At 50.3% G+C, this 16504-nt stretch overlaps 1 protein-coding gene across 1 annotated transcript in view; it reads left to right on the top strand.

Moving 5' to 3' along the window:
- LOC144132809 (uncharacterized) overlaps positions 1 to 16504 on the top strand; it is a 164809-nt gene that overhangs the window by 108007 nt on the left and 40298 nt on the right. Inside the window, exon 3 of the mRNA XM_077665472.1 lies at positions 3469 to 3527. Within this exon, the coding sequence (XP_077521598.1) occupies positions 3469 to 3527 (59 nt within the window). The remainder of the gene's footprint in view (positions 1 to 3468; positions 3528 to 16504) is intronic.

Genomic DNA, 16504 nt, shown 5'->3' on the forward strand with positions numbered 1-16504 from the left:
AAAAATTCCTTTAGACATTTTATAGACTGTCCATATAGACTACTGTTTATAAAGCTTATACACTCTCTATAGGCTAACCTTAGAGAACAGTCTATAGGCAATAAAATTTCTATATACAGTCTATAGACAGCCTAGAGATTTATGGGCGTACAGTTTAAGTAAATTTTTGGCCATAGACAGTCTATAGAGCATGAATACACTAAAAGAAATATCTATAGGCAGGCAAAATATTCTATTAAAATCTATAGACTGTCTGTAGACCATTTTTGCCATATTTACCCCGATATCTCTGTTCAGAAGGTCTGTAGAAGATGTTGGAAAGTATTTGCAGTCATCGCCTCATCGAGGGTAGGTGTAAGGGTGACGTACATCGCAGGAACGACGCATGCTGTTTTAGAGAAACTCACAGTTGGAGGTAGCCGGAGTAGGGTACAGCGATCCCGTTCTTCACACGGCCTGCCTCGTCTGTTACTTTGTCTTTTCGCTGAACGAAATTTGTCTCGTCCCAGTAACTATCGTCGTTGCTCCCATAAAGAAGACAGCTCTCCAGAGCGCAGTGTATGCACTGCTGCCGTTATAAAGCAGCAGTGTCATGAAAGCCCCACTAGCTATCTTTTAGTGGCATCTTTATTCATGGGAGTACCAGCGTACGTATCGCGTTCTGCACAACTCTACATCAGCGCATTTCCAGTAGGGAGCGTGCAAAGACTGAGGATAACCAGTAGGAAGAAGCGGGCCCTGGTGGTGCATACGGGGAGTCAATATTCCTGGTGGCGGCGTCGGAGCGGCGGCGTTATTTAATTAGGCGCCGAGTGCCCGGGGGCGCATGCGGGCACCTCAGCACACTCGTGGCGAGGCATGGGCATGCAGAAAACGAGGCAGATGATAAAGATAGGTGCAGAGAAATGAGGATGGGGGAAGGGGGGGGGGGGGTGTACAGGAGGTAAAAAGAAGACAAAACAAAGACAGCTAGTAAGACAAGGAGAGGCTGCACTGCCCTGCGGAGTTCCGGCTGTGGCGACCTCTCAAGGGGGGCTGACCCGGCCTGAGGGCTACCACACTGCATGGACCACAATCACTGACGTGTTCTGCGACGCCACCACCGAAGCCGCCCGATGGCGTGCGATAGACTGGCGCCATGAGAATACGCTGCCTGTGTGTGTGTGTGTGTGTGTGTGTGTGTGTGTGTGTGTGTGTGTGTGTGTGTGTGTGTGTGTGTGTGTGTGTGTGTGTGTGTGTGTGTGTCTGTGTGTGTGTGTGTGTGCGTGTGTGTGTGCGTGTGTGTGTGTGTGTGTCTGTGTGTGTGTGTGTGTGTGTGTGTGCGTGCGTGCGTGTGTGTGTGTGTGTGTGTGTGTGTCTGTGTGTGTGTGTGCGCGTGTGCGTGTGCGTGCGCGCGCGCGCACGGATAGACATCTGATACGTGAGAACAGTGCCCGTGCGTTGATTAGGCCTATTTGTACTTGTCGGGCAGATGTCTTTGGATTCCCGTCGTATGGTGGCACTCTTAGCCGGGCGGAATGCTGGCTAGCACTACATTTTAAATTCACTGGGCACTGTGAGTGCACATGACTTTTAGTTCAGTCTTCTTTCACTCGACTGATTATGATAACGACAAATAAAAATAGTGTTATTTATTTTTTGTTTTGTTTGTGTACGTGAAGTCTTTCGTGATAGCTTCATTACTAGAGGGTGGGTACTGAAAGACAGATCTGGTGAGTTTCCATCTTTCGAAGCGGAACGCAAAGGAATTACGTAATAATAGATTAATCGCAAATCGAAGGGCAAACGCTAACCAGCGATCTGTACAACTACACAAACAACTACGTTAGGTTTACTCCACTGAGCCGGTAAGTTTCAGGCAGGTTGGACAGGCGTGTGTCATGCATGGACGTGCCGACGCTGCAGGTGGCGCTCAAGTCGCAAGCTGCGCAGGCTAGAATTTAAAATAAACACCCATGTAACTTAGTGACTAGCAGCGCCAGTACGTGCACAGGCGCTCACGTCGCAGACTTAATTCAGCCAGGCCTCACCAATGTGGCCGTATGCGGCTACCTTGCAGAGTGATCTCGATCCCTTCGGGGAAATTGTTCGGCACGCATTTTACAACCCTCGCTACGTATGAAAATCGCTTGATGGCTTTTGCTTGATATCAGTTGCCGAAACTAGAGGCTTACGGGCGCCGAAGAGCAAGATATTGTCTCCTGGGCCGCCGCCCGGCAGTAGTACTTTCCTGCCTGCCTTATCGAGCTCTTTACATTCGGCATGACCTAAGGTTGCGCCAGCGAGGGCGTTCGTTGTGCTAAGGCTCTAAAAACGACAGAAGCTTAGTGCAGCATGCAGTGTTAAACCAGTCTCAAGGAAAGCTGCACCAGCCAACCGAAATCAAGTAAGAAATTTTGTACGAACGTAGGCGAAGGTAAATATAAAGGCAGAAAAAAAATTGCGGTTATAAAAAAACAAGCGCTGCTAGCCAAGGCGTAAGAAAAAGGCGGTTGAAGCTTGCTCTCACAGAGGGCGAATTGAAGCTGGAGCTCAATCTCACTGCACCTTCGGCACCAGACGCGTGTACGACTCGTGACGTGACTTTTGTGCCATGCACTAAGCCGATGAAAAATGCAACTTATGATAGCGAAGGGGTGACACAAGTCTTCCGGGTGAGCAAGCGTGGGCAAAGCTGCGGAGCGCTTTCGTTAAGCTCGCCGTATGCGTTTCCCTGCATTCGTCGTGCGGCTTGTACGGAGGAAAAACCGGGACCAGGGAGGTCCAGACTGTAAAGAGAGCGACCCCGCGTCTTTCTTTATTCCTGGGCGCTGAATGCAGATTGCCGCTCGATCTCTTTTTCTTTTTTTCTTTTTCCACGTCCCTGCTGTGCATACCCTTGCTTTCCGCTCCTCTGCTTTCTCAACGGAGCTCGCGATCGAAGAGTGTCGCCCCGCCCACCGCGGCCCGGCCCCGCCTACTGGACCTTTCGGTTGGGGGCGTTGCTTTGCGGTCGGCCGGGACTGTGGGGCGTGGGATCGTTTTCTGTTCGGCATCTGTTTGTTTCCTAAAGGTTCATTAATACGACGCGGGATGCAAATCTTTGGCCTCCGTTGCAGATGTGTCGTCTGTTTCGTAACACATTACCTTAAGCATGGTGCACGACTCAAACAAAAAAGAAAAAATGGTTCGGAGGGACACACTGATAGAGTACACTGACTTTGTAGAATTGCATCGCTCCGGGAAAGCAGGTTTAATTTGAAGACTGGAGGTGAGGGAGGGGGTCGACAGTTTGAGCGATTGGACTCGCACACTCTGCAGTAAGCGCAATCAGTCCGCCCACCGTCTAGGTCTAATTGTCAAAACTGGCAACATTTTTATTAATTGTCATCAACGTTTGTGGCGTTTTTTTGGGGCTAAGGATAAATGTTGTCCTGGGCCGAAAATGTTTGTCTCATGCGCTTTCTGCACTCCTTGTTTTTTTTGCAGTATTCCGGAAACACGACGTCCTCCCTGAGGTTCCTCTTATGCACTTCGGATTCTCTAAGGTAAGTCAACCGGTCTTCGATCACTAATCACTAAAGTTACAGGTATTAGTGAATCTTCCTGCATCAGGTTACGGTTGAACAAAGCTATATAAAACCACCTCACTGAGCTGAGGAAAATGAGGCCGCAATGAGCACATGCGTTCGGCATCTTACGAGACCTTTCTTGAAAGCCTTTCGTCCTTTTTGTAGGCGTTCTTCGGAAAGGCTGTCGGCACCCAATCTTTTGTCATAACTCCATGCAAGGCTTCACAGCCTGCCGTTCTTGCTGTTACGCTACCTGCCAGCAAGGTCTTTCTCTGGGAAGCAGTTCTATAGGAGCCAACACCAACACCACTAAACATCGGGACACGGGTCTTGCGTCTGTTGTTGACCGCATACATTATGGCCAAAGTACCTGGTTTTCTCAGCGCGAGTTTGAGCATGACTTTGGGCTTTCAGTGGCAGCGAAGTCAGAAATACACCCAGAAGTTTGACTTTCCTGTCGAAAGAGCTCTCAATGAGTTCGCTTTGTATACGTTTTAGACTTGAAGCCTCGGAAGAAAGAAGTCGTATACTAAGGGTTCTTGACATCATGACACGTCGTCCTGGTTGAAACATCACCCGAATGCAACACTTGTTATAGATTCCGAAGACCTCAACTCCTGCTTCTTGAGCTCACGCCTTATAGAGCATTCATGTTAGCTACATATGTTTAGTTTCACTGAACCGCACAGCCGTTTTTTCAACGAATCTCTCTCATGAAGCACGCGCGAGTTATAGGTGTGTCCTTTTTAACACTGCAAGGCACAACCGCACTACTAGGGAAGAATTACTAAGGCACAGCTAGGTTCCGCGTGGCGTGCAGTAATCCATCAGCATCGCAGTGAACAATTTTCCATGCCCGCATATGTGTTTCCATACACAAAGAGTACTCTGCATAGAACATCCGTGTATACCGCAAGCACTGCGCATGCATATAAAGCAACTCCACTAGCCTTACACCGGCCATTTACAAGGGCATGCACTTCATGCCAACGCGAAGAGTCGTTTGTCTTCCAGAGCGTCGCCATTATAGCTGGCGCGAGTATGCGTCAAAAACTCCTCGAGGTGGCGCTAGCATCGGAAAGCTGTACATTCATTCCCTTCCAATTCGGCCTGCCGTTTAAAGAGAAGCCACCTCATCATCTGCTGTGCATGACCGTGTGTAGAGATAACACTGCTGGCTTCTAGAGTGATGGCGTGATAGCTGTATCGGCCGTCCATATTGCTGCTTCGTTTCAAAGTGATGGAAAAGAAGAGGGCGAAGGGGCAGGGGGCGAAGAGGTGGAGAAACCGCTGACCGCCGGTGCTTGACCGCAACAGCAGATATGCTCTGAAAATTTGAGCGCCCCTGGCGGGCCAGCAGGGCCGAATTGTGGCCAAATTACGGCTTGTGAGCTTAGGGTTTTCGCGCACAACCTGTATAAGGGCAAAGAAGCAAGCACAAGCGAAAACTGCGGAACTCTGTAAAGAAAGTAATTCTCTCCAGACATCGATACGGGTTCTTCCCACAGTTTGGACGGAGCGAACTACCCGGATAGAGCGATGGCTTCTTTCCTTTGGTTTTCGCCGCTTCTTTTTATTTTTAAGGTCTGCTTTTCTCAGCGCACTCTCTACCGCGGCTCGCATCTTCAGCATCTTTGCCCGCAGCCACCATCTCCCCGGGCCAGGTAATTCTTATCAGCCGCCCCAAACTCCGTGTAAGGGGCCCTGCCAAAACAGAGCTGAGGGTTCTCCGGGGGCGACCTCTGACCTCCGATGGGGTCCCGCGAGCGTTGCTGCTCGCATTAACCTCTGACACGGAGCAGTGGCCCCCCCTCGTCCCGCTCAACATGGCGGGCGGGCGGACGCCTTCCCCTCCCGGCGCGGATTGCATCTCTCCATCTTTATGATTGGCTTCGGTTTTGCTTTCCATGCTATTCATTCTTTCTTTGCGGTCCGCTTCGTCGCGGCACTTACGTCGCTCTATCGTTACGCATGCACGCACAGGTCTCGCTGTATGCCTCTTTTGTGTTTTGTTCAGCTTACCGTCTGCTCGGTCGCATAAAGCTTTGTTTCTTTCGTCTGTTTCGCTTCGTCTGCAGTGTGCCTTATCCATCCATACGCGTTCACCGCGTCGTCTGCTCTCTCTCTCTCTCTCTATCTTATTTCCCCTTTCATATCGTCGGCGCATGCGCGTACTGGTCGCCGTAAGGCGTGGTTATTGGCTTCGCCGAGGTTCGTGTGTATGTAACGTGCATACACGCATCGTCTGCACACCACCAATGGCGCGCAACCATCTCGGCAGTTTTGATGCGCTGTTTCTTTTTCGGTCTCGCCCGGACGCTCTTGTAATTCACGCGAAGAAGAGGGCGGCGGTGTTTTTTGATATGCCGCGGCTGCCTGCGTCATTATCTCCGCGTCGTCGATCTCCGCTAATCGTCGCGCGCTGTTCATTACAGCATTAGGCGGCACTCTCGGCCAACCAAGGCTGCTCGGGAGAAAGGGGGAAAAGAGGGTGGGTGTTTCCCGGCCGCCAAGCGTAGCAGTATACAGACGACGTGAATTACTCTGCATGGAAGGGGAGGACCTTGATCTCGCTGGGGGCATGTTTAGTCTCGGTATATGAATAGGGTTCAGACACACAAGGAGGTACACCGGTTCCAGAAAATGCGTCGGCTGCGAGCATGCTTTCTGTTCTGGTTGGGACCAAGGAACCAAGGTTGTTACTTGGAATGAACGCCATGAACTGTCCGTGCTCATGCACCGTGCACACTGTGTATGAATGGTGGTGTCATTATGTATTCATGACATATTCATACGCTGGGCTACTTAAAGGGCAGCGAACAACTTTGTAGTTAGATTCAGGAGAGAACAGTCCGCCATGAAAATGATAATGGTAACGTAGAGACAGAAAGAGAGAAGCTCTAATTAGGTAATAATCGTAACGTAGATATAATTTGGCTAAACTGAAATGGACGCAGCTGACGTTAGCAAGTCATGCAGTGCGGGAAAAAAACGCATCGGTGGTCTGTTAGTGCAACATTGTCGATACCAAGAGGATGGGAACGCATGTTGCGAGCTGTTGAGATCAATGTAATATGATGAAGTTTGGCCGTTTGACGAGCGATTGTGTTATCTTGGTGTGCACAGGAGAAAGTCATTGGAAATGGGTGCTAGAGTTCTTGTGCTACAGGCCTTCATGATGCGCTGATGACCATGGCGATGTAAAGCAATTTAGTGCTTATGCGGTTCAAGAAAACCTGGAACCTAAAGGCTTAAAAGTGCCGCCATCTACCTTTTGGCAAAAGTAACCGGGGAATAGGGTTTGCTTCTCAGCGGTATAATGGTGGTCTTACGCGAACCCCTAAAGGTCAATAGGTCTCGAAAGGTGACGAAAAGGGTTCTAATCTCACAGAGATTTAGAGCCTAAGAGTTGTCACAGGCGCTCCACTTACACGACTAAGAAACAAGCCTCATTGCCCAGTTACTGTGGCTGGAGATAGTACGTATGTATAGTTGGATACAAAGGGATGCGTGCTACACCACCTTTACAGTGACTGCATTCTGAAACTAAACATCTATCTTGTGACTGTAAGAGATCCATTGGAAGTTTGACAACATTCCGTTTTTTCTTAATTGCTACACAACGTTCCCAACTCATGACAGTCAATGCCAAAAATTCTCACAGTCGGGCCTCTTTATTGTGTAAATTTCGGCTCCTTCGACGAGTGAGTGCTCAGCACTGTTTGGGTTTTCAGGTCTTGCTAGCCCGTCACAGAAAACCTTCTTAATATCGTGACATTAACGTTCTTTATGGCGAAAAGCGGTGCATGCATCGGGATGCAAGTAGGCGTTTTTTTATATTCCGTACGTATTGATCCTTGAAAGCACAGTTAACAGGGACGATACAAAGTTGCAAATGTTGCGGCGTAAACATGAAAGGTAGTGCTGCGGTATATAGTGTTAAAAAGAAATTAGGTGCAACGCATACAAAATTTTGCCCACGGGCATGGGGAATCGTGTCCCCTAATATTTCCTGCTTCCAGTGACCGTATTCCCTGCCCAAAGCTTTGGAACAGTACGGGGTCCAAAGATCGTGGGAAAAGCTACTGTGACTGCGAAGTAACCGCACCGTCCACCTGAAGTTCTATCGAACTAAACCAACGCGCTTCGCCTCTTGCAGAAAACCCCCGCATACGTTCGCTGTCCTCCACAGACTTGCTTGGGGGCTTCGAGCATGATCCGTCCGCAGCCGTCAGGTGGGGGACCCCGACGTTACACATACGCCACGCCGCCAAGGCCCCGCCCCTCCTGTCGCTTACAGCCTACGTCAGAGCAGGAGAGCCGACCAATGGGCGCTTCCAGAAGCAGACCAGGATGTGCCGTACCAGGATCTTCTGGTCACGCTCCCCTTCCCGATCTGGCCCGTGTAAGAAGGTCGCGATAAGGGGGCTGGCCTCGGGGCGTAGGCATTACGCTGCTATGCAGCCAGCCCGCACAAAGACAACGACCGCCGTGGCGGAGGCCCAAGCGCTGCTTCGATGCAAGCACCAAAGATATATGAAAGAGAAAAATTCCCTCGGCCACGCCAGGTACAAAGCATATACGTCCCTTGATAGAGCCCGAACAACAAAACGCTCTCCGCTGTACACCCGCGCTCCGATCGTGCATGGACGGCTCTACGGGCAGGGGTAATAGCGCGGTGTTGCTGTTGGGGGAGAGGGAAGCGTAGGGAAAGGGCGCTCTGCATCTTGGGAAATCTGCTCGCTATGGAATGCGTGTAAGTGGCCATTCTTGTGGCGAGAGTGAAGCGAACGCTCGATCCGTCTGCGCTGCGCGGTGATTTGCCGCTGCATTGTGGGAAGGATGGGGACGCCAGTGCGTCGGAAAGTGCGTGCTTCACTGCAAAGGCTTTGCATGCAGTCAGCCTCACTAGATCGACGACGGCCGAAGGCTATTTAATTCATGTTCCCATCCGTCTCGTTTGTTCTCTTCTGTGATTTATGCTTTCGTCTGTTGTGCTGATTAATGTGCGCCCTGTGCGGTTTCATTGACTGAAACTGAGCTTAACAGACACTTGAGTCAAAGTGGAGCACCGCGTGCACTAAGAAATTTGTACCAAATTAAAATCTTCAGCTCAGAGGAACAGCTTGAATCATTCTGTTACGGCCTGCCCCGTAGCCTACTTTTTCTATGACTTTGACGCACACGTACAAAGTAATTTTTAAACTTTTGTTCCCATTTGTGAGTTCAGATTCCTTCGTAATCGGCGTTTTTGGAAATAAATGTATCCCAGGACCTGCGGCTGCAGTCGGCTTGTGGAAATATCTGACGCTTTACGCTTACGGTAGCAGGCGTTATATCCACACGATGACATCTTTCCGATGCCGGATGTGTTCAGTGTCCTCAAGTGGAACTGTCACAGCCAAGGTCATTTATGGCGTTCAAACTTACAATTTCCACGCCGTGTGTTTTATTTGTGCTGAGCCCGTGTTACAAGCTTTGTAAATGCGTGATTGCACAGAGAATTTTTTTCTGCGCAGACTTATACGACGTTTGAGGCCTCCTAACAAATGGCCAGGATAACAAGTTAGAGTTAATGTAGCCCCGAGGAAATTTAAATTGCTGGTAAATGCAGGAACACTGAGGAACAATTTCGACTAGTCATTGCCACCGAAAGAATTCCATCACGCTGCAGCGGCGAATGAACCTTTTCGGAAGTGGAAGCCACCAGGCTACCTTTTTTGCCGCTACGTCAGCTTCACAGACGATCACCATGAACTTTTCAACCGAAAATTTAGGAAGATTTTTTCCCAACACCCCGGACATCCCCTCAGCATGATTGTTCAGATATTAGTTAGCGCACTTTAATTCAACTTGCGCCTAGCTGTCTTTACAGGCACCAGGTATGGGAATTTGCTACAGGCGCACAGGCCATGCTTCATTTATTCTATGCTCCGGTTTAGTTGGCTCGCTCTTGAACGTTTGTAAAACATTTATCGCAAGTTACCAGAAGCAAAAATGGACCTCGGAAGACACGTGCTGAACGCAGTTGAGAGTTGTGATCTGCGCACGCGTTCCGTGTTGCCATTTTCTTGCAAAGGAAGGTAAGCGCAAAAAGATAGCAGAGGTGATGTTTAGATGCGTAGGGGGAGGGGGGGGGGGGGGTCGGAAGTTACAAGAAGCAAACATGGAATGCTGAAGACCGGAGCGGAACGCAGTTGAGAGTGTTGCCCGGCGTATGTATACAGTGTTGTCGTTTTCTTGCGAATGTAAGGTAAGAGAAAAAAGATAGCGGAGGCGATGTTTGGGGGTGCAGGTGGGGAGGTTGGAGGTCTATGCGCGCAGCATTCCGGTAGTGGCTCCCGGAGCACAAAAAGGCAGCGAAGGGCGCGCCGTGTACGCCGCGTACGGGGGCGGCATGGGGGTCGTGCAGAGTGGTGTACCGGCGGCAGTGGGGGGCAGTCCACTTCTCTCACCCAGCGGTCGTCGTCTCTTATCGCGCGAGAAGTTCGTCACGATCTGGGCAGTTCCCCCGGCGGGGGCTGCTGTTCCCGCTGCTGCCGTACACTCAACGCTGGGGCTACTCTGCTCCTTCATTCGAGACCCCCCCACTCCTTCGCTGCTCCACGCACACACACCCTCCCCGCAATCTTCGCTCCAGCTGGGCATCGTGCAGGCGCAAGCCGTCAGGTGTAACTGTCTCGCGGTCTGGAAGCGTGTAAAAGGCCACGCTTGCTTGCCCTGCCCGCCTTTCAGTCGTTATACTGGTCCGTTTTGTTCGCGGAGGTTTGTACCTGATGCGTTGAAGAAATAAGAAAAGAGCAACAACATGGCGGGGGGATTGGGGTGAGAGAGACTGGCGGCTTTCGTTTGAGACCTGGAACCGGCCAATGCACGGTGTACACCCCAGACGCACGGCATGAGAGGCTTGCTGCGATCGATCGCTCGCAAAGATAGAGTGAAAGTTCTTGTATACTCTGCATAGTATTTATAAATTTCGTTTCGTGACTTATTACCAAGTTATGGAAGTCTCAAACGGATATTTTCCAATCCTTTCATGATGCGAGACTCGTCTTCCCGTCACTGTTGAACCGGCGTTATGTTACGTTATAAGCCGTATATATTAAATACAGTCACGCGGAAACCGCCGTCCCCCATCGCCCTATGTGGCACCCACATGCCAATCGCATGAGCTTGCAGCATATAGGCGAGTGCGTACAGCCCAATGCTTTTGCTAAAAAAACGTGACACTTATTATAAACGTGTACTTGCACTCCAGCAAACGAATTTCGGGATATACTGTTTTGGACTATTTTCTTTGCGTTTGTTGGTGGTTGTAGCACTTAGGGTGTGGACGTAGACCGTGCACTAGATGCACAAATGAGAATGTATTCTCAAATGAAAAAAAGATATCCAACGAGCCCGTTGCAAAAGCGAGAATTTCCGACTGGGGCAGTCCGGTACCACACTCGCGGACACACACACAAACACACAAAAACGCGGCCACTCTCCACCATGACGTCATACAAGAGCATGTCGCGTGACCAGGACGTGCCTCCAGAGATCACAGGGACGCCGCCACATCTACCTTTAAACACAGCGTTCACCTTCCCCGGCCAGATGCGCCCGCCTTTGACCACAAGCGTGCGCCACCATCCATTCCATTCCCTTCCCCGCGTGCCCACAGAAGAGCGATGTACAGCACACCGTACTCAGGCCATCGCAAGTGTGGCGGCGTGGTGTCGCTGTCACTTTTTAATGCCTCGTAAAAACGATATCCCCGAGGACGCCACGCACCTCCGGCCCGGACGGGGACACATCAGCCACGCAATGGCCTGGGAGGAGGGCGGCCGAGCGCCCATACGGCCGAGATGATGACCGTCCACAGCTAGGCGGCCCATAGCGCGTGCCGGGTGACCGGAGCAGGTGCTTAAATCCTCGATTGCCCCCAGCGGTCATTGCGTTGTAAGCGCATTTTCTTCCATCCTCCACGTCCGCTCCTCTTACCCCCCCCCCCCCCCCCCCCTGCCCTCCCCCTCCCCCTTTTTTCTTCCCCACCTCCAACAGCTGTAGTATACGTGCAGTTGCACCGCGCGTCGTCACGTGTCCCCCCCTGGCGGGGCACGCGGGTAGGAAGAAAAAGTAAAAGCTTCTTCGTATGAGCTCGGTTGTTGCCTACGTGTGTCTCGCTGTGCATGTGCTCAGGAGGAACTTCGAGGCGCTCTAGCTGGCAGGCGTCTCCTTGAAAATTGAACAGTCTCAGAAAAAAAAAAGATATATCTAAAAAGTACCGCTTGTATGCGGCCCGCACTCTCCTTCTCGCTCTTACTCCAAAGGTTGCCCAGCATATAGGCTGCGAACTGTTCTACAAAACAGCAAGAAATATTATCTGGCCGGTTCAAGTCGTGGACCTTATGAACTCACTCTCTCGACCATCCACAAAAAAGAAAAAAAACGAATAAAAAATTGTTCCTAGCCGCTGAATTGCGAGTGGAATAGTCACCCATGGAGCGTGTCGCTTAGGCCGTTAACTCGACTGGAAAAGAACTCTATAAAATGGAGGACAAAAAATAAAGAAAACGGGCGGACGATATCCTGGTCGCACTGCATGCCCTTAACGACCAGACCGCCATGTGATCACTGCGCAGGCGCCCGACGGTGGGGTGGTGAGCACGGCAGGGGAACTTCGAGCGCGTTTTCCCTTTCTCATCTGACTGCTTTCTCTTGGAATTTCGCGCAGAGGCTCGACGTTTCCGCGTGGTGCTTTTGAAAACCGAAGGGCGACATGAGATATCCGCCTTTAGGCGGCCTCTGATGCGTGAAAATTGATTTAATTTTAACGATTCTGCGCCGTCGCCTGTGGAGGAAGACAAGAAATGTTTTGGTAAGGCTGATTCAACAAGGTGCCCTGGAATCGTTGTTCGCGGCAGAAACTAGTAGAGTGCCTTGCGATGCGAGAGGAAAACGGGTCATTTGGCACGCCGGTGCACCCTTCTCTCTAAAAGGACAACAGAGACCGTTCGTTTAGAATTGTCAAAGCTTCCAACTGATTGCATCTTTTTCTGCACCGCTTTCTATCTTTTTTTTTTCGATTGACCTACTGGAATTAAATACGGTAGTCAGGGAAGGATCAAACCCATGTTTAATGCTGCGTGAAGTAATAGAGCTCCTAGTGAATAGTCAGTGGAAAAAATAAGTTTCATCATGCTTATGTTCAGGAGCTTTACATTTGTATTACCAGGGTAAAATCTACAGTCGTCATTGAAAAACGCCTGCCGGCGCCTCGAGCATGTGTTCATGCGTGCTCTAAAGATCCCAATAACCTACGCTGTCACGCAGCACACTATAATGCCCGGGACTGATACAGGATATGCCATGTGATTGCGCTGCTGTACGCTCTAAGCACGAATGCGCCTCTATGGTAGTGAACCCTCTATCAGGAGTGTCCGCTATAGGGCACTCCTGATAGCGGAGAACTTACTTGCTTTTTATTCCTTCCTACTTAGAGTGTAAAATGCTAGCAATGTGAACGCCAGCAGCATGACTGTGCGCTGCATTGCTCTTAGCAAGCCTCTTAATTATAGCAGCATGTCATGGTGCTGGAGGGTTCTGCACGTTAACTTGTCGGGGTTATATTACGATACATCAAAACAAAATAAGTTGGGTGCGTCCTTCCAAAAGAAAAACGTTAACTTCATAGCTCTGGCCTCAGGTCTTCTGGGCTTTTTTTTTCTTCTTTGGTCGGTGATCATACTTTGTACGTGCAGCTAAGCTGCGGCGTCTCTACCTTGTATTTCAAACAAGAATGAAAAGAGCATGACATTAATTAAAAAGTCAGGGCAGCGAGGCACTCTGACGGGTGCCGTTGCTCCTCCGACCCGTTATATGCATATGTCTCTGTATAGTCAGTTGACATTTAGACTTCGGCCGACTGTGGCCCTGCCTCTGAAGTAGAAAAAAAAAACGTACCGAAAGCAATGAGGAGTTACTGCGCACTTTCGGAATGCGGAAGCCGTACTTTGTTAGTCTCAGGCGGTCGTTCCAAACTGTATGAGCTTCTCTCGGGTTGTGCACCAGCTGTACAGTAGCGCGTACTCGTTGTAAGTCGTAGAAGAGCGGTGGTACATTCAAGTACAACCTTTGTGAAAAATATAGATCCCAATGTACAGGCCTCTAAGCCGCGCTGTGGGGCTATTGTTGCACCCGCGGAAGGCCTTAGCTTGGATTCCAAGAAGTGATGAATTGCGTTTTTTCACCTCGGCGACAATTGTGACTCTGGCGACGGAGAACGACGCACGCTGTATTTCCAAGGCGCAAACTCGGCGGTTTGTGTATCTTTTATGAAGGCTGTACGAGCAGTGTGATTTACATTGCTCCTAAAGAGCAATTTTACGGTTTATGATTTATGGAGGCTCAACGTCCCAAAGGGAATCAGGCGGTGAGGGACGGAGTAGAGAGGTGCTTCGGAACTTTCTACCACCTGGGGTTCTTCAACGTGCACGGACATCGCACAGTACACGGGTCGCTAAAATTTCGTCTCCATCGAAATTCGATCGCCGCGGCCGGGATTCAACCCGCGTGTTTCGGGTCAACATAAAGGGTATTTTCACTTTTGCACTTGCATAGAAATTTAAAACACTATGAAGAGACTGCGGGCCACTCTCGACGAAAGGTACAACAAAGAAGGGCTGATTCTCGGTCGTCCTTCAGCGGAAATGCTGGTAGAATGGTAACTATATGTTTCCTTTTATGCTGTTTGAACACGTACGCATGTCCTGCGTGGAAAGTACTTGGCGCACTAAAGCCCTGATTGGAAGTTTCTCTTTAGATGTTCGACTCGCACTCATGCCCAAGTCGCCGCAACACTGTGTTGTGTGCACGGCTATATGTTCGCGGGCGCGCATTCCTGAGGGCAAGGCGGATCCTTCGGCTGGGCGACCGCCTTATCGCGTCCGTCATCGAGGTCCGGTTCGCGCTGATCGGCCGTCGGCGACTTTTATGACGAACGATCCGCCGGCACGCGACAACACTCTGCAGGCGCCGCTCTGCTGCGGTTTTCGCACGCGACTGTCTATGCCTCTGGGACTGCCGCTCAAACGTGGAGGACACGGAACGCGGCCTTCGTGAAAGAGAAAGCGGCGAGATAATCCCAAGGAATCCGTCATTTTTGTGTGACTTAGCCCAGAACTGAGTTAGCCGAAAAAGCTAGAGAGACAATTATGCCTGCACTTAGGGACAGCCTTAGAGAAATCCTGAAAGGAACATTCAGTCAATCAAATATATGATCGATTGGTTAATCAGCCAGTTTTGCCAGGGGAGAGCATTCATTGCAGAGGCGAAGAAATTGTGTTCGCTGCTTCATGGCATCATCTCTTTTTCACTCATTTCACAGATACCATCGTCGACGATAAGAAAGACGTGGAAATTATCGTTGGGGAAATTAAATATTCAATGTCGGATAGCCTGACGCAAGAGTATAGTATTGCGCTTGCGTTTTGCAGGCATTTTACTGTGACTCTCAGGACTAAGTATAGACATTTTCAAATTTATCTTCTCGGCGCAGCGATATTTCCGCTGGGCTGTGGGAGCAGCGTTTCAATAGACCGATGTCATAGACACATCTTACTGCGCATGCTCGGTAAAGTCCACAAGATACGTGCGCTTAATAAAGCCAGACGTCTACACTGAAACGGTCAATACGTCGTAATTAAGCTGACGACCTAGACTAAAGAGGGACCTGCAATAAATTATTTGTACACGATGCGTGACACCTTTGACACTCAGAATGGGTCCAGTAGAAAAGTGTCACACAGTGTCCACGTGGCCATTACACTCTCGCCAGTCGGAAAGGGAAGAAAACCCCCCGATGACAGGCGTGGAGGGAATACCCGTGATTAGGCGCTCCGTGCGTTTCTACATGCTTATGAACGCAAAGGGCAACGGGCACCAGAAGACGATCGAGCTCACTCCTTCTTCTAGTCCACACTCCGCGCGAACTAGACGGCCGAAGAAATTTCGCAACACCTGTAACCGGTAGCTGTGTACCGAGCGCCCTCGAACATAGTGTCCGACCGCAAGCCTAACCCGGATAAGGCCGTGCAGTTTCCTCATTTAGCCAATTCCCAGAAAATTAGCCCCAGCCAGAAACAAACAGGAACACATCACCGGGGTACTACGGCAGCACTTCGTCTCCACCTAATCGAGGAAAGATAAAAACACATAAAAGCGCACACATACAGCCAACAAGGGAAATAAAAAGGCATAGCCACGCCCTCCGAAACCGCAGGAGCAACAACGCAGCGCTACCTCTAAAACACGCGGCACATAACTCGCACCTTAGGCAACCCGCCCGCTAAAAGCGCGCGCGTGTGCTGCGTACGTATATATGCGCTAGTCTGGGGAAGGAGCCCATCGCCTTCTCTGCTTGCCCGGTGACTAATTCCTCTCCAAGTCCGGTTGCGGCTTGAGGAACAACGGCACTCGGAGAACGTGTGTACGTCTGTGCTGCCGGAACTCATTTCGAGCTCGGATCGGGCGAGAAGCTTGCGCTCGCCTCGAGGATGCATGCACCGCAGCGAAATTTAGAAACCAATAATAACCTCTGGCTCGCGCGCGCCGGAGTAGTCAGCAATAGCTGCGCCAGAGGATAGAGGGCGCTAGCTGCTTCATGCATGAGCAACTCGGCTTCGCTCACCGGTTCTTGGCGATGACCGCGGGCAAGGGAGTAAAAAGGGAGGTAAGGGGGAGGGAGTGAACGGCGAGGTACGTGTTCGAGATGGATGAATGCTGGTAATACACGAGCACCGCGTCCTTAAGCTCGCGTTAAATTTTTTTTATTTGGACACGCGTGTCTTTTCTTCTTGTTTTCCTGTGTTCTCTCCTGGGTGGTGATAACGATCTTTGTTTCGAGCGATCGCTTTTCGATGAGCCCGCAAGCTATCGGATGTGTATCCGTGTTTGTGGTAGGAAGGCTG

Source organism: Amblyomma americanum, chromosome 5 (assembly GCF_052857255.1).
Source record: "Amblyomma americanum isolate KBUSLIRL-KWMA chromosome 5, ASM5285725v1, whole genome shotgun sequence".
NCBI classification, from domain to species: domain Eukaryota; kingdom Metazoa; phylum Arthropoda; class Arachnida; order Ixodida; family Ixodidae; genus Amblyomma; species Amblyomma americanum.